Here is an 18,897-nt window from a genome sequence, read left to right on the forward strand (position 1 = left end):
GAAACTGAGTGAAGAGTTGAAACGGACTTGACCCATAGTTTCAAGGCCACAATGTGGACCAGAAAGAGGGCATATGTAAAAGTAAGTTGGAGGATCTAGGAGAAGTCTAGGATCTAGGAAAGGGTCTAAGCCACTGTCCAGAGTACACATTCTAGTGGGCAGGGCAAATGTGTATCACAAGTTTGCCTACATAGCCACTTCTTACTTCATCTTACCTTTGCAGGCTAAAACAGTAAGCTGGAGGAGGTAATGATTCTACATAAGGGGAGCCCCATATGTTAATCTTGCTTCATTCTTCTTAAATGCACGCTCTAGTGTGCTAATCTCTCAAGTCTCTTTTTATATGGAACCACAGAGACAACTACAGCTTTGCATCTAGACTATCTAATTAGTGCTTTCAGAATCTTCCAATGTTACTCAGCTTCTCTCTATTGTATTTCAGGATGGAACAAACAGGCAGTGATAGTTAGGCAGGCATAGTTCCTCTTCTTGGTATAAAAGAAGATGCTCTCTTACCACCAATCAGCATGGTGCAGATGGAGAAGATCTTTTCTGCATCTGTATTAGCAGAGACGTTCCCAAAACCCACGCTAGTCAGGCTGCTCAGCGTGAAGTACAGCGCGGCAATATAGGCACTTCGGATCGACGGGCCCCCCAAGGTATTGTTGCCATAGTACGGAGATTCCAGTCTCTTTCCCAACTCATGAAGCCAACCTGCAATGGAGGAAATAATGCAAATGAGAGAACAAAAAGTAAAGTCTCAGTATTAACACATGGGAGTAATGATAAATAATATTTGGGGAAGTAATAATTTGCTCGGGGGAAGAAGAAGGTAAAAAGGAAATTAAAGGCAAGTTATTACATTTCATTCTTTAAAAGTGAAAATATAATTTTCCTCATGCTGTTCTCTATAATACACACAGCATATAAACATGAATTCCAGAGTGGATTGATGGACAAAGCTAAACAAGTTACTCTAATGCAAGAAACAAACTGCAGGGATGGCTACTCTCAGAAGCAGTGTTGCTTATTTCACTTGCCCTGTTAAGCTCATCTCATTTGGAATTATAAGAAGAAACAAAGAGTTGAGTAAATATTTCAAAACCCAAAGTGATGATAAATTACAACAGCCATGAGTCTAGATGTCAGAGGTGAGAAGTCTAGAAGTCTAGGTGAGATAGACTTTATTTCCATTCTGTAAAACTCTTCCCCTTTGTATTCACTTGGGGAGGTATCCACTCATCTTACAAATCTTAGCTCATGTTACTTTACTCAGGAAGTGTACTCTGCAGTCCCATTTTAAAATCAGGGTTGAAAGGGGGAAAATGCACAAGTAATGAATACCTGTAATCTATCAGAACTGAAAGCCCCTCTACAAACTGTTTTATGATACTATGTATATATGTTTCAAAATGTATCAAATTAAATGCTTTATAAATATATATAGTTAATTGTATATTAATTATGTTGTCAGAAAGCTGTAAACAACCTGTATTAATAAACATGAGAAGACAGCAAGTATAAACTTAATATTATCTAGAATTTAAACACAGCACAAAAATCACTTTAAAATTATTTATTGAAAATATTTGTCCCTTAAGATTTTATACTTTATAATTCTCTCTTTCTCTCTCTATGTGTGTGTGTTGTAACAAGCAATAACAATGCAGCTCAACTCATAAGATTCATAAGGCTTTTTGTAATGGATACTAACTACTACTTTCTAATAAATACTTCATTGAATGGCTGCTCAAGAAGAGATGAAAAACCATTACACTCTTAAGTAGTAATAATATTATCATTATCAACTAAGCTTATATATGATAAAACTGTGCTAGGTAATTAAAATGCAAATTTGAAGCAGCTGGGAATTCCTTGCGACCAAGGAGAAGTGCTTAGGGGCAAGTACTGGGCCTTATTCCTTCTGTGTTGCTACAGTGTTTTTCATCCTTTAACTTGCATCAGAAACACCTAGAGGGCTTGCTAAAGAGGGTCTAAACCAAGCATTTATTTGGTTCTTTTGGTCCTGTATTCTCTGAATGAAATCACTTTGCGTATCATTTACTTTCCTTAATAAAATAGGATAAAAATGTGTGTCAGAATGCACAGATGATATGCTTGCTTAATGTCTGTTAGTTTACACATGTGTGAGATGGTGTGTCTCTGAAGTGGTTCAGGGAGCAACACACAGACAAACAACTGACCTAATTTTGTTGATATCTCTTTTCTGTCTAGCCAACTGTTTGGTCTATTTTGAAAAACATCTCATTCTTTAAAAGGATTGCCCTAAACTGTGTTACAGCTGATGAAGCAGAAGCAATAATGATGATGAAAAAAACTGGTAACACAGAAAGGAGGTAACACCCACAAATCCGGGGATTGGCTATGTGGGCCAAAGAAAACTTTTTCACAGAATGGCTCTTCTGAAATGAGAGCACATGTTCCACTGTAACAAGACAACATGTGACTGAACTGTTACAGAAGAAGCAATTTAACCAATTTGGAATCCAATCATTTTTTATGCTGGAGAAACTCATGTCTTTAAAGGAAAGGATGTCCTAGAACAGCCTGTTTCTGCTGCTCAAATATTTTTTTTCCTAAAGAACATTTTGAAGGAAACAGCATACACAACATAAAGTAGAATCTAAATATACTGAGTGCACTGACTTATGATAAAAACAAAAGATATCATAAAACAATCTCATAATTAGTAAAATTGATTCCATGAATATAATAGGTTTATGAAATAAATAATCAATGTCAAAGACAGAACGACTCTTAAGAGTCATTCCTAGAAGAGTTTATCATTAGCATGATAATTCAGTTGCTGTATTTTTCATTGCATACTTACCATGGACCCAGTATTTTGCTTAATTACATACTTTTAACTCTAAACAGGAGTTTCTTATTTTACTCTTTAGATTTCCTACAACAGTATACTTTGGTTTACTATTTACATGTGTGCATTCACAATGTGTACAGGTGTGATCTGTTTTATACAACAGATGTGTTCCTAAAAACTCTGATTTATGTTAGCATATGGTAAATTAACATGTTTTAGGTTTAATATAAGGAATGTGAGCATGTTATTTAAGGAAAACCTACGGAGAATCTCTGTGGTTATATAAAATACTTCAGTAATATGAAAAACCACCCAGTACAAGATAAGCTTGTTAAATCAGATTTAGATGCTTGCTAAACGATATGTGTGTGGAGAGAAAGGGGAAAAATAATAATCAATCACAATACTTAATCACATGAATGAGCCATGTTGTAAAAGAAGTTAGCAGGCCGGGCGCGGTGGCTCATAATTCAAAATGGTGTTCCCCGTCTCTACTTAATTTGGTGTAATGAATGAGCCATGTTGTAAATCGCGCCACTGAAGTGGGCGACAGAGCTACAGCAAAAAAAAAAAAAAAAAAAAAAGAAAGGTAGCTAGCAGCAAGAATGGGGCCCAGGTGAGGGTTTCCTTGTTAGCAGGTTAGTACATGGTCAACATTTTACTAACTGCTGCCTGTGCTCTAGATACTCTGCTAAAATGGTACATCCCATCTCATTTACGTGCACTAACCCTATGGAATAGGTACAATTACAGTCCACATTTTGGTTCATTATTTCATTAATAATCACAAAGAGTTAGGAATTGTTATCTCTTTTAAAGATGTGAAAAATATGGCTCAGGGACATTAAATAACTTGTTCAAAGTGGCATTATCAGAATTTTAACCCAGAGGTAATCATTTTGCTGTATTTTTTTTCCTCCAGTTGTCTTTTGGGCATATTTTGATTCTTTTTTCTTCAGTTTTATTGAAGTATAATTGATAAATAAAAATTGTATATATTTATAGTATACAACATGATGTTTTGATATACATATACGTTATGAAATGATTACCACAATCAAGCCCAGTAACATATCCATCAACTCACATTATCTTTTTTTGTGTGTGGTGAGAACATTTAAGATTTATTCTTAGCAGTTTTCAAGCTTTAAATACATTATTAACCTTACAAGAGTTCATTTGTATAGTTATCTCGTGATGCTGTACAAAATATCATTTCAAATTATCATTTTAAATTGTGCTATGTTGAGATCATTATTAAATAAGTTTGCACTTCCCACTTTAGTGGGAAAATGTGTCCCAAAAGCATAACCACATACCAGAGAAAATAGAATTATCCAAATGCAGTCTACAATATAGACATAGTATGCCTTGGTATTTAGAACCTGGATATTACTTTAACAGTAAATAAGAAGTATCAAATGCAAATTCCAAGAATTTAAAAATACTCTTACTAACATTTGCTTCCTCTCTCTCCACAATTCTGAAGGTCCACTTAATCAACCTCGTGGACTTCATTAGGATGAGAGGTGGAAAAGCACTGTGATGTTTGATGTAAAAGGTGGCAGGCGGTTTGCTGGGAGAGGCAGAGCATTGGAAGAAAATGATTATGATGGGGCACAACATGGGAGCTTCTCCACCCTCTTCAGCCTCCTAAGCAAGGGCCTGAAGCATGGGACTACTCAGCTGCAGGAGTGACTGAGAGATATCAGGATAAGTTTCAGAAGTCTGAGTGTGTGTGTGTCTTTATGTCTGTGTAAAGGGAGATGGAGTGGGATGGTTATTGGTGAAGTATTTATTACTGCTACAAATACTGAATAAGAGCAAATATCAGAGAAAAGCTTGAGATTTCATCTCTATTGCTCTTAAAATATCTATACTTCATAGCATTGATTACAAACATCATTGAAAAGAAACATACTTACATATCTGTCTCTGTGCTTCAAGATTAATCTAGTGCCCATGACTATAATTTTTGGGGTGTTTTTGTTGTTGTTTTGCTTTAAAAACACTTTTTGTTATGAGATAATTTTAGATTTACACAAAAGTTCAAAGTGTACAGACAGCACCTGTATAGCCCACATCTTTCGCTAGTTTCCTCCAGTGCTGATATCTTATGTTATCACAGCACATTTGTAAAAACTATAAAACTAACATTGGTACATTACTATTAACTAAACTATACATTTTTCACATTTTAATTTCAGAGACAGAGTCAAAGAGGTTAGAGACTTGGATCCCAAAGCTCACTCTGAACCCTTCTCCCCTTTTCCGTTTTATGAGATGTGATCAAGGATAAGGCTAGAACGGCACAAAGCTGTAACGGCATTTAGTGTTGATTTGTTGTTTTACTTAGAAGGCACCAGTAAATTTAGGTCCCAATTCGGCAGGAAAGCAGTTATTACTTGGAATTCCCACTAATGTCAGACTTTGATTCTCACAGAATAAGAAGTATCTTACATTTCTGAATTCGTACAATCTACTTTTGAGATAAACATCTGAAACAAAAGTAATTAATCATAAAATAGTAAAGACTGGACTTTGAGTCAGGAAATTGGGGGTCCTATGCTTGGTCTTGCTACTAATTGGGTAGCTCTGTGATCCTTCATAGAATTCCATTTTTTAAACTTAAATATGAAGTGATTGGATTGAGTAATCTCTAGGTTCCCTTTCACATCTAAGATTTTGTGAAATAATATTCTGTAAAGCTTCTTCACAAATGACTGACCTTTTTTAAAGGCAAAATTCTGTGTAAAAAGTATGACTTTTTGAATTTATCTTTCATTTGTTTTAATTATTCGAGGGAAGATCCATCAGCAAATATTGATGGAATAAAGATGGCAGATTTTCACATTCTCATGTATGTATCACTTGTGCTCTATTTCCATGCTGAACAACCTTCCAGAACAAGCAATATTACATATTGTTAGTACTGTCAAGAAAAAAATGTGGCATTTGCATTAAACTAGTCCAGAGGCTGCCAGTTCATAATAGTCTAAATGAAAGTTGAAAAGTTTGTATGATAGGAAGTTTTTGAACATTCATTACTAAAGTACAGCATTTCACTTAAGCAATGATTAATTGAAAGATTGTACAGTATTGTAAATTGCCAAAATAGGCCATCATCACATGTACAAAAAAAAAAAAAAAAAAAATATGAAAACAAAAGACAAGCAAACAAAAAAAACCCCTAAACAATCTGAAGCCACAGTTGAGCAGCTACTGTAGAGCTCTCTGGTTGATTCTAAGAAGAGAAAGAACAGGCCATCTGTTTCCAGTTAACTGGGGCACTTCCAAATGCCTCTTAAATCTCAGCTAATAATAGAAAAAAGTGTAACAAAGATTAGGCTCATGGTTAAGTTGGCAGAATATAAACTATGAACTGTTGCATTTAACCTTCCTACATAAAGTACTTACAATTCACAATGCTTTCAGATCTGTGCCCCAACATGGGCATTTATTTCATGGGTAATTGCTCTAGTGTTTCTTGTGGTTTAAATAGGTTTGTGGGACATACATTTGTGCCTGAGCTCAGAGTATCATTTACAAAGGAAACTGTTTACTCAGTAAGAAAATCTTAACTGAAAGTGCTCATCACTTGCATTACATCAGGACAAAAACATGTTTTAGGAAGGCAATTTGGGATAAAAATAAGTAAGTCCAGCCAAATTATTTTATTATTGATATGCTAAAGTTTACATTAATAGTCTGCCTCAAATTTCCTCTTGTCCTCTCTTTTTTCTCGAAGTTTCAGGCTGGTGAAAAGCTGGAGAGGAAAAATGAAGTGACAGGTCTCCTCTCAAATTTGCATATAATTTCTCAACTGTTTTTGGTAGTTTCCTGACAGCCATTTTACTTAAAATGATAGGGTTTTGCATCTATTGAAAACGAATCTCAAGTTTCCCTGGTTTGCAAAACTTCAAAAGAAAATTATAATTACGTTTTTTCCCAAAAACATTGGAGGGGGATGCATTTTCTAACATCTCAATCATAAAAGTAAATGTAAAATAAATTAGACCATATAATATGCTTGAGTATTGTATACAAAAATCCTGTTAGAGAGTTCACTGGATTTTGTTTACCTTAGCTTGGTATTGAAAGTGTTCTACCGAGAGCAAACAAATCCCAAAACTAGCAGAAGTTAAAAAATATCAAAAATCAGAGCCGAACTGAAGGAGATAGAGACATGAAAAACCATTCAAAAGATCAACAAATCCCAGAGCTTGTTTTTTGAAAAAATTAATAAAATAGACCATCAGCTAGATTAATAAAGAAGAAAAGAGAGAAGATTCAAATAACCATAATCAGAAATGATAAGGGTGATATTACCACCGACCCCAAGAAAAAACAAAGAACCATAAGATAACTCTCTGTTCACATAAACTAGAAAATCTAGAAGAAATGGATAAATTCCTGGATACATACACCCTCCCAAGGTTGAACCAGAAAGAAATTGAATCCCTAAACAGATGAATAACTAGCTCTGAAATTGAGGCAGCAATAAATAGCCTACCAATCAAAAAAAAAAAAAAAATTCCATGACCACACAGATTTCTGGCTAAAGTCTACCAGATGTACAAAGAAGAGCTGGTACTATTACTACTGAAACTATTCCAAAAACCTGAAAAGGAGGGAAGGAGGGACTACTTCCTAACTCATTCTATGAGGCCAGCATTATCCTGATTCCAAAACTTGGCAGAGGTACAACAAAGAAAGGAAACTTCAGGTCAATATCCTTGATGAACATCGATGCAAAAACCCTCAAAATACTAGCAGACTAAATCCAGCAGCACATCAAAAAGCTTATCCACCACAATCGAGTAGGCTTCATGCCAGAGATGCAAGGTTGGTTCAACATACACAAATCAATAAATATGATACATCACATAAACGGAACTAAAGACAAAAACCAGACGATTATCTCAATAGATACAGAGAAGTCTTTTGATAAATATCAACATCCCTTCATGTTAAAAACTCTCAATAAGTACTGAAGGAACATACCTCAAAATAAAAAGAGCCATATATGACAAACCCACAGCCAACATCAGGCTAAGTGGGCAAAAGCTGGAACCATTCCCCTTGAAAACTGCAAAAGACAATGATGCCCTCTCTCACCATCCTATTCAACATATTATTGGAAGTTCAGACAAGAGAAAGAAATAAAGCGTATTCAAATAGAGAGGAAATCAAACTGTCTCTGTTTGCAGATGACATGATTCTATATATAGAAAATCCCATCGCCTCAGCCCAAAAGCTTCTTAAGCAGATACACAACTTCAGCAAAGCCTCAGGATACAAAATCAATGTGCAAAAATCCCTAGCGTTTCTGTACATCAACAATGGTCAAGCTGAGAGTCAAATCGCGAATGAACTCCCATTCACAATTGCCAAAAAAAAAGCAATCAAATACCTAGGAATACAGCTAACTAGGGAGATGAGAGATTTTGTATTTCTACTAAGAGAACTACAAAAACACATCTCAAGAAAATCAGAGATGACACAAACAAATAGAAAAACATTCTATGCTCATGCATAGGAGGAATTAATATTATTAACATGGCCTTACTGCCCAAAGCAATTTATAGATTCAATGCTACTCCTATTAAACTACCATTGACATTCTTCACAAAACTAGAAGAAAACTATTTTTAAATTCATATGGAACCAAAAAAGGGCCTGAATAGTCAATACAATCCTAAGCAAAACAAACAAAAGCAAAAACAAAAAAAAAACAAAGCTGGAGGCATCATGCTACCCAACTTCAAACTATACTACCAGGCTACAGTAACCAAAAAAGCATGGTACTAGTACAAGAATAGGCACATAGACCAATGGAACAGGATAGGAAATCCAGAAATAAGACCACACACCTACAACTGTCTGATCTGTGACAAACATGACAAAAACAAGCAATGGGGAAAGGATTCCCTATTTAATAAATGGTGCTGGGAAAACAGGCTAGCCATATGAAGAAGAATGAAACTGGACTGCTTCCTTACACCATATACAATAATTAACTCTAGATGGATTAAAGACAGGAATACTATTTGTCCTAGCAATCCCATTACTGGGTATATACCCAGAGGAACATAAATCATTCTATTATAAAGACATGCATGTGTACGTTCATTGCAGCAGTATTCACAAGAGCAAAGACGTGGAATCAACCTAAATGTCCATTAATGACAGACTGGATAAAGAAAATGTGGTAGATACACAACATGGAATACTATGCAGTCATAAAAAAACAAGATCAAGTCTTTTGTGGGAATATGGAAGGAGCTTTGTAGGCTATTATCTTCTGCAAACCAACGCAGCAACAGAAAACCAAATGCTACATGTTCTCACTTACAAGTGGGAGCTAAATGATGAGAACACATGGACACAGAGAGGAGAACACCACACACTGCAGCCTTTCAGAGGGCAGAGGGTGGAAGGAGGGAGAAGATCAGGAAAATCAACTAATGGGTACTAGGCTTGATACCTGGGTAATGAAATAATCTGTACAAAAACTCGCATGAAACAAGTTTACCTAGTAACAAACCTGCGTTTATACCTCTAAACTTAAAAGTTAAAAATTAAGAAACTGTTCTAAAGGACTTTTCTTCATGTTTCTAGGAAATGTCCAAGTCTCAAAAGGAAACACCAAGTTTTAGGTGTCAGCCTTTGTTAGAAGAGTGGATTCTGACTCATATGCATTTAAAAACATATAAGTAACTTTGTTTCATGGCTTGACAGGTGTGAAAAACAGTAAGTAGTGGGAGTTTGCCTGAACATTCCAAAATAAGTTTTCAGCCAGTGTGTGGTGAAGCAATTGGCCTTGAAGTAAACACAGGGCAATGACGTTGTCTTGGAGAGACCTAAAGTGGGGCACAGTCATTTTGAAAAATGAGAAGTAGATAGAATGCAGAGAGACAGCGCACTGGAGAACAAGAAATGCAGTGAAATGCAGAAGAGAAACATGAGTAGAGAGAGATGTGTTAGACCCCGGTAATGCAGTAAACCTTGATAACCCAGAAGGCAAGCAATGCAGCATATAAAAGTGCATACACGATCTTGTCCTGTAATTATGTTGCCTGACTTTTTTATGTCTTAGTTCTGCCTCTTAGTGGTTATGTAATGCAAGTTTACTTATTCTTCTTCTGTCAGTCTTCTTCTCACTAAAATGGAGAACACAATAGTAACTCACTTCATAGGCTGTTGTGAGGTTAAGTGACATGATTCACATAAAGTGCTTAGCAGAATGCAGTATTACATGTTGGAAGCACTCAATGTAAGGCTTTTATTAGTGCTGGTGCTGTTGTTTTAAATATGAGATTTCTGTTTTACTGAAAATTATGCAGACTTCAAAAATCCTTCATTATTGAAAACCTATATAAAATATTAATTCAGCATCCCAATTTCATAGGTAGAAAATAATATACACAATTGCATCATTCTCAGAAATCAAAGATCTTGTAACATTCATATTTACAAATGACACTTTCCATTATGAGGTACCGAAGACATTAAATGGTTAAGACATAGACTCAGAATATTTTCTGGCATTGATTTGTTTTGCTGTTATTTGATTCCCTATGATAAAAATAGTATGTTGTAATGATCTTTTTTCTGTTTGTGTAGGAGACCATGATTTAATGTGCTAAGTACTTTATATATTACTTAATTTAATCCTACATCACATAATTTAATTTATTACAACTCTAAGAACTATGTATTACAATCTGAAATGTTGACAGTAAAATATTGGTACTTAAGAAGGTTTAAGCAAAACAACCAAGGGTGGACATCTGTTAGGGAGAAGGACCAGGTTTTGAATCTGGGTTTGTCTGAATTGAAAGTCATTACACTTTTTAATATGCTCCTATCTCCTGATCCTTCTTGTTAGTCAAAGTTTTGATATTAATGAACTTCTGATAGACTTCATCTCTTTCATAGAAATAGCTATCCCAGTAATTTTTCTCCATTTCACCTGCAAATAGGAATTTCTCACGTTGTCTACTGTCTACTTAACTGTCTCCATCATCTAGGACATGTGGTCTGCAGACCTTGTATTATTTTTATGTTGAATATGAAAACTTTTCTGAACACTTCCCCAGCCCTTCTCGCAGAAAACCTAGCTATTATTCCAAAGGTAGCTGGTGGGAAGGTGTTTTAATGTTCTGTGTATGCAAAGATTTCGGTAATATAAGACCTTTTTGGAACCACAGACTGAACTCTCAGCAACTTCCCAATGACTCATTTTCTAGGAATAGAACTCTTTGGTTACTGTCTTATGAACTTTGCAAGATATTGATATAGGTCATACCTATGCTGTGAATAAATTTATAACCTCATAGCTTTTGTTTATAGGAACCCATTTTTCTATGTAATTTCTTGGACCTTATCAAAAATATTGAATAAACTAAGAACTTCAAATCACATTTTAACCATACAATTTATTGACATTTGACTTCTAATTTCACTTACAGACACCAACTATCTGTTTAGAAATCCATTGTTTGGCAACTATAATGCCTTTTCAATGGATTTGAAACAATGGAAAGAAGGACAAAAAGTGGTTTAGCCTCCAGCATGGCATACAAAAGCTGGTTTAATTCACATTATAACCAAAGTACAGTATCTGGTTTTAAATAGATAAACCTAAGTAGAATTAACAGCGGTTTTTTTAAAAGCACTGTGAGAACAATGGGCCAATATCCTTTAAACATTGAAGGATATGACTAGTCGATATCTAGATCTAACTCCCCATCTTCCTTTGAAGATAGAGGTTGCTTACCCCTGTTGCATTAATTTTTGTGTTTCTGTTCCTGGCCTTGTCCATTGGTACCCTTTGGTGCTTTGCCCTGTGACACTCACGATATTATATGAGATGAGACATTGTATTAATCAAAACCATGGATAAATCTGAATCACCAACTCAAGACAAAAGGGAAAGGAAAGGAGATTTGAGAAAGGAGAAAGATACACATCGCACGAAGAAGGAAATATTTATTGACTATAGAGCAAATGTATAGGAAGAAAGGGACAAATGCCACAGGATCAAGAACAATGATATTTTTGATCCAAAAGTAGGCAAAAGTGGAAAGAAGAACAGGACAAAAGTGGCTGATTGCTAAGAAGCAAAGTCACAGTTTTGGGTGTTCAACCTCCCTTATTGTTCAAGACTATATCATATCACTTAGTCATGAGGCTAACAGCAAATTCAGCAGCTATCCACTCTAATATTTAAACTTACAACATTCAGTTAAATAACATCTAGCTCCTGGCCATCTACCGCAAAACCAAATTTACTTCATATCTTGTATGTCATATCAATTTTGGGACAATTCTGATTATTAGAAAGTTATTTCTGGTGCAGGGAACATTAACATACATATCTACCTGAGTGGTTTGGGGATATCAAAACCATACAAGCCAACAGAAATTTAATTTGCACAATTGCCTAAGTCTTGACCTACCAATCTGGAAAAATGTCTGCATTATATGTCATTGGGTGGTATTTTCCAGAAACTCCAATTTTGGGAAGCATGTTTTAATTTCCATGAGGCAAATTTTACAGGTGTCCTTCAGGGACAGAGCTCTCCAACTTTGGCCAGGTACCAGAAGTGGCAAGAGGCACAGCAACAATGGGAAAAGGGAAGTCCAAGAACACCAGAGCACAGCAGTAGCATAGCCCAGCAGGACCAAGGGAACAGCATCAGGGATTCTCAGGGAGAAGCTAAGAAGCCAGGGCTCTGGCTTTTCCAGGCCTTGGTGGAAGGCAGAGTTTGGCTCCAGTTTCCACAAGAGCTAAGAATCCAGGAACACATGATTCTCTTTGCTGTCACAGCCCTGACACATTTAAAATCTAGTGTTGAGTCCAAATCTGCCTCCGTTGCTTCTCCACTCTCTGGCCCTATTTCTACTCTCTTAAGCAATATTACAGCAATTTTCAATGTTTAAAAATAAAATTGTCAACACCTCAGCTCCAACTTCATCCCCTCTATATGGTAGTCTTTTTCAAGGTCATATGACAACACTTCCTGTGCCTGCTCTTCCTTTTCTGAACATTCTGCAGATTGTCAAAGTCTATCTTTGATATTTTGTACTAGAACTGAACCGAACAGAGTCAACGTTGTTTTTTCTTCATTTGTTTTTGCCAGCAATTGCCCCTTCACGACAAGATTTGATTCCTAAATGTTCTGTTCTCACATCCTGTTCCCAGTCAAGTTTACTTTCAGACCAGTTCCCTTTGCATTTCCTTCCACTACTATTGAAGGGGAGACTTACCTTGAGCCATGAGACTACAACATTAATTTCATTGAGTCCATCTATCCGATAGTCTCTTGCCCTTAATTAGCTGATTAAAAATTCTCTCCATTAAAAAATATTTAGTGACCATGCACAATGTTCAGGCTGTTGCATGAGATACAAAAATAAGGGAGAAAGGTCTTTATTATCTTGCAGTCTATTGGGGAAACTCTAATATAAATGTAAATAAGGCAATATAAGGTTGACTCTACTTAAAGTCCTCCTAGCTGGATCAACTAGAAAGAGTTTAAAGAAGGAGGAAAATATTCAAATTGTACAGTACAGAATGAGTAGAATTGGATGAACAGAGATGGAGAAAAAGTACATTTAGGACAGTTGAAAGGACATGAATAATAATCACAAGGCCAGGTAAATATAAAGCATTTATGGGGAAAGAAATTCATGTGAATTGGCTCAAATTAACGGTACAAAATGGGAAGTCATGTAAAGTATATTTAACTTACAAGTTTTCAAACTTTAAATGTTTTCCTTTTCTTCCAAGGTATCAAAATCAGAACCCATAAAAAAAGCTTGGTTTGGACTGATATTTAATATAATGGCCCATTCTCTTCCTCTGTGTGTGTGTGTGTGTGTGTGTGTGTGTGTGTAACAGGGAAACCACAAATGATGTGGGGATGGATTTAGTATAATTCTTCCTAGAATCAGCAAGTTCGTTCAACTTTATTTTGAAATACTCATAATGCAAAAATAATGCACATTTTAAATTTTAGAAATAATTTTAAGAGACTTTTTCATATATTTTTTGGCTATTTGTATACCTTCTTTTGAGAACTGTCTATTCATGTCCTTTGCCCACATTTTTATGGGATTATTTATTTTTTTCTTGCTGATTTGCTTGAGTAGATTCGGAATATTAGTCCTTTGTCAGATGCATAGTTAGAGAATGTTTTCTCTCACTCTGTGGATCATCAGTTTACTCTTCTGATCATTTCTTTCTTTTTAGTTTAATTAGGTCTAATCTACTTCCTTTTTGTTTTGTTGTGTTTGCTTTTGAGTTCTTGGTCACGGACTCTTTGCCTAAGCCAATGTGTAGACGAGTTTTTCTGATGTTATATTCTAGAATTTTTATGGTTTCAAGTCTTAGATGTAAGTCTTTGATCCATCTTGAGTTGATTTTTGTATAAGGTGAGAGAGGAGGATCCAGTTTCCTTCTACATGTGGCTTGCCAGTTATCCCAGCACCATTTGTTGAATATTATATTTTTGTTTGCTTTGTTGAAGATCAGTTAGCTGTATTTGGGTTTATTTCTGCGATCTCAATTCTGTTCCATGGTCTGTGTGCCTATTTTTATAACAGTACCATGCTGTTTTGATATCTATAGCCTGTTGTATAGCCTTGTAGTATATCAGGTAATGTGATACCTTCAGATTTGTTCTTTTTGCTCAGTCTTGTGTTGGCTACGGAAGCTTTTTGGTTCCATATGAATTTTATAATTGTGTTTTTCTAGTTCTTTGAAGAATAGTGATGGTATTTTGATGGGAATTGCATTGAATCTGTAGATTGCTTTTGGCAATATGGTCATTTTCCTAATACTGATTTTATAATGAGATACCACCTTACTCCTGCAAAAATGGCCATAATCAAAAAATCAAAAAATAATAGATGCTGGCACACATGTCATGAAAAGGGACTAGTTTTACACTGCTGGTGGGAATGTAAACTAGTACAACCACTATGGAAAACAGAATGGAGACTCCTTAAAGAACTAAAAGTAGAACTACCATTTGATCCAGGAATCCTACTACTGGGTATCTACTCAGAGGAAAAGAAGTCATTATATGAAAAAGACACTTGCACACAAATGTTTACAGCAGCACAATTTGCAATTGCAAAAATATGAAACCAGCCTAAATGCCCATTAACCAATGCATGGATACAGAAAATGTGACACAAACCCACACACACACACACTCACACACACAATGGAATATTAGTCACAAAAAGGAATGAAATAATGGCATTTGCAGCAATCTGGAATGGAACTGTAGACCACTATTCTAAGTGAAGTAACTCAGGAATGGAAAATGAAATATTGTATGTTCTCACTTATAAGTGAGAGCCAAGCTATGAGGATGCAAAGGCATAAGAATGATATAATGGACTTTGAGGACTCAGGAGGAAAGGTGGAAGGAGGGTGAGGGATAAAAGATTACACAATAGGTATGCTGTACACTGCTTGGTGACAGATGCACCAAAATCTTAGAAATCACTACTAAAGAACTTATTCATGTAACCAAAACCCACCTTTCCCCCAGAAATTATTGAAATAAAATAAAAATATACATAAAAAGAAATAATTTTAAGAGAAATAACAAGGAAAAAGATACTGAGGCTTTGAGATACTGCGGTAGAAATCTCTCGGAATTTATTTTAGGATTTATCTTAGGGTCATGCAGTCTGACCCAATAAATGTACAATCATGACAAAGCTTTTCAGTCTTTAGAAAAGATTATACTCAAGATTTCAAGTTGCTGGCATTCAATCCTTATGCTGGTGTTGAGATAATAATTTCTAATCATTGTGGATCATCATCACTATGACGCAACAATTATAAATACTGTTAAGGATCTTTCAGGATATTGCAAAATTCTTTCATCTGCAGTGATTTCATTTAGATTTATCCCCTTTCACTTTTTCAGTAAACTAGGTAATCCATTTGTCATTTCAATTGCTTAAACTGATCAATCTCTTGGCCCTATCTTCCTTATACCTCCCACCCCACTGGAGGTCTCAACACACTTTAATTTCTGGTTATCTGCCTACAGGTAAATACTAGGCTGACTGCTTTGTGAACATAGGGATTATGGTCTCTCTTACACACTTGATTCCCAAGCCTAGCTCAGGATGAGGCACCTAATATGCACTTGATTAATATTTGTTAATGATAAAAAATGTATTTCTAAATTGTAAATACCACAGAATAGATACTCTTGCTTTGCATATAAAACAGGATTTGGGTTTACAGAATGGTTTGAACTGCAGCCCCCACCAATACTTAATAATTTATCTTTAGGTAAGCTAATTCTCTACGTTTCAGCTTTTTCAGCTAAAATATGGAACTAAAAATGCCTTCTTGTTTGCTGAGAGCATTTAAGAAAATAATTTTGTTCTGGCACGGTGCAGGGTGTATTGTTCCTGCTTAAAATGACAGTTCTTTCTTCACCTTTTCTGCAGTCTTCTGTTACTTTGTCACAAAAAAATTGTATTATTTAAAAATAAGTTAGCTTTCTGATTTGGAAGATTAGTTGACAATTTTCATTATAAACTCTGTATATATCTACAAATAAACATGTGCCAGTTGGGAAATTCAAATGTTAAAATACCATGATCTGTAAATGTAGATAGAAACTAAGATATAATGACTATTTCTAAGACATCAGTATCATATAGCAAAACCATATAGTTTCTGATTTGTCCTACTGAGGTGTCTAATATCTGAAGGAGGATATTTTGACCCAACTGTTTGGATTGTAATGATATTTGACCTCCATCTCCACCTAGTTACCATCATTTGTACTATCTCATGTTCTTTGCATCTTGACTAAAGAAATAAACACATATTTTAATTATTATATCCAATTAGTAAACACAAGTGGTAGCAATGAGGCAAACGCAGTTGGATATATTTAAAACAGGGTACGGTAAAATTGATTAGTCCTCCAAACAAAACAAAACAAAAAGACCTGACTGGGATTATACATTCTTTAGGAACATTGAAGACAGCAAGCATTGATTTTTAAAAAATTAGACTTAGTAGAAATAATAAAAAATAAAATTAACAATGACTAAAAACGCACAGATTAAAATTTGTAACTGACCCAAAATTGATGAAAGAATAACATTTTCTTGGTGAAAATTAGCTCACTAAAACTTAAATTGACAAAAATTGAGCATTGTAGACATGTTACTAAAATATCAATGTATCTGATATGAACTTTTAAAAATTGATTAGTGAATTAAATCTTTTGTAGTAAAGTTTATACCAAAAGAACTTAATAAAAAATAATTTCAATAAAATCAAAAAGGAAACATAAAGGAATTGTTTAACTCTACTGTATAAGAATTTGATTTAAAAATTAAATTAGTTTAATGAAATTGTAGAAAGTACACTTTACATAAAAGTCACACAGGTTGCTATCATTCTAATGAGAATGTCTGTATTAAGAAACACACAATAGAAATGTCCTTAGGGATCAAGACAGTGAAGACAAAAACGCTTAAAATGGGAGGTTCAAAATGGTAGATGAAAATATCCTATACTTATTAAAATGTATTGAGTATTTGGTCAAATAAAGATTTTTAAAAAATTATCCAATTTGTACCTCTGAAAGTAATTATTGACTTATATGAAAGAGAGCATTTTATTAAAATAATCCCATTTAGCTCATTACCCAAAGATGTAATATGTCCTTTCTAAAGAATAAAAAGTAGTTGTTGCACCAATTTTGAAAAAAGTGTCAAATTCTAACAATTCTATAACTTGGCAGTGATAATGAATTGCAGTTCTTCTTTCTCTTCTCCCTCCTTCTCTCTTACACACACATGTGTGCATGTGAACACACACCCACAGTCAATATGGTCATGATATTTGTAAAGAATGACCACTATAAGATGGCTTGCTTATACCATTCACTGAGGGTGTTGTTGATGGAGAAATCACAGTCACATATCCTCAGCTGCCAACAAAATAATACTAGATTTTCATTTAAGTATCTCTGACTCTTCTGAATCCTGATGTACCATGGTATTATTTTTTGGATTCTGGCAGATGTATTTGTATTACTATGCACATTTTTGTATGAAACATATAAAGCACTGTATTGGAGACTAGAATCATGTGCTATAATCATGTGCTGTCACTTGTAAATCAGACACGAATCAACTCTTTGAAATCATTTTTATGGATTACTCCTGAGTGGGTCACAGAGTCACGACATATTCCAAAATATACCATTTCAGTCACAAAATAGCTTTTCAATCTAAACCTAAGCCATTATGTTTTAAAAATTAATGAAATTAGCTAGCACTAAAACATGATTTTATGGGCAGATGATAAAATTAGAAATACCGCCCTCCCTCTGTGCGTCACAGTCAAAAAAGCCAACCTTGACAGAATTCCATTTCAGGCTAGAAAGATTGCTAAAAATAAGCCTTTAATCCCTGACCATCAGCAGCAGGTTTTTGGTAGAGACTGTGAGTAGTTCAGGCACTGGCTTCAATATAGCAAAAAAGTTACATAAAGTTTATTGGGAACAAAATAAGCTACCATAGTCATTTAAATAAAATGTCATCATGTTAATAATAGCAATGATAGTTAAAACAACCACAGCAGCAGTGGCAGCAGTAGCAATGAACATATATTGAGCATTTAATCACTCTACATCACTTAATCCTTATAACAACCATATAAAGTAGCTAATGCTGTTGCTATTTTACAGGCTGTACCTTAGACAGCCTGTAAAATTTAAGTATCTCATAAATTTTCTTTCTTTTTTTTTTTTTTTTTTTTTTTTTTTTTTTGAGACGGAGTCTCGCTCTGTCGCCCAGGCTGGAGTGCAGTGGCGCTATCTTGGCTCACTGCAAGCTCCGCCTCCCGGGTTTACGCCATTCTCCTGCCTCAGCCTCCCGAGTAGCTGGGACTACAGGCGCCCGCCACCTCGCCCGGCTAATTTTTTTGTATTTTTAGTAGAGACGGGGTTTCATTGTGTTAGCCAGGATGGTCTCCATCTCCTGACCTC

At 35.1% G+C, this 18,897-nt stretch overlaps 1 protein-coding gene across 2 annotated transcripts in view; it reads right to left on the reverse strand.

Annotated features, from left to right (window-relative positions):
- KCNH8 (potassium voltage-gated channel subfamily H member 8) overlaps positions 1-18,897 on the reverse strand; it is a 381,516-nt gene that overhangs the window by 86,746 nt on the left and 275,873 nt on the right. For both annotated transcript variants that reach the window (XM_050777427.1, XM_050777425.1), the window contains one exon: positions 517-714. In XM_050777427.1, the coding sequence (XP_050633384.1) occupies positions 517-714 (198 nt within the window). The remainder of the gene's footprint in view (positions 1-516; positions 715-18,897) is intronic.

Source organism: Macaca thibetana, chromosome 2 (assembly GCF_024542745.1).
Source record: "Macaca thibetana thibetana isolate TM-01 chromosome 2, ASM2454274v1, whole genome shotgun sequence".
Classification (NCBI taxonomy): Eukaryota; Metazoa; Chordata; class Mammalia; order Primates; family Cercopithecidae; genus Macaca; species Macaca thibetana.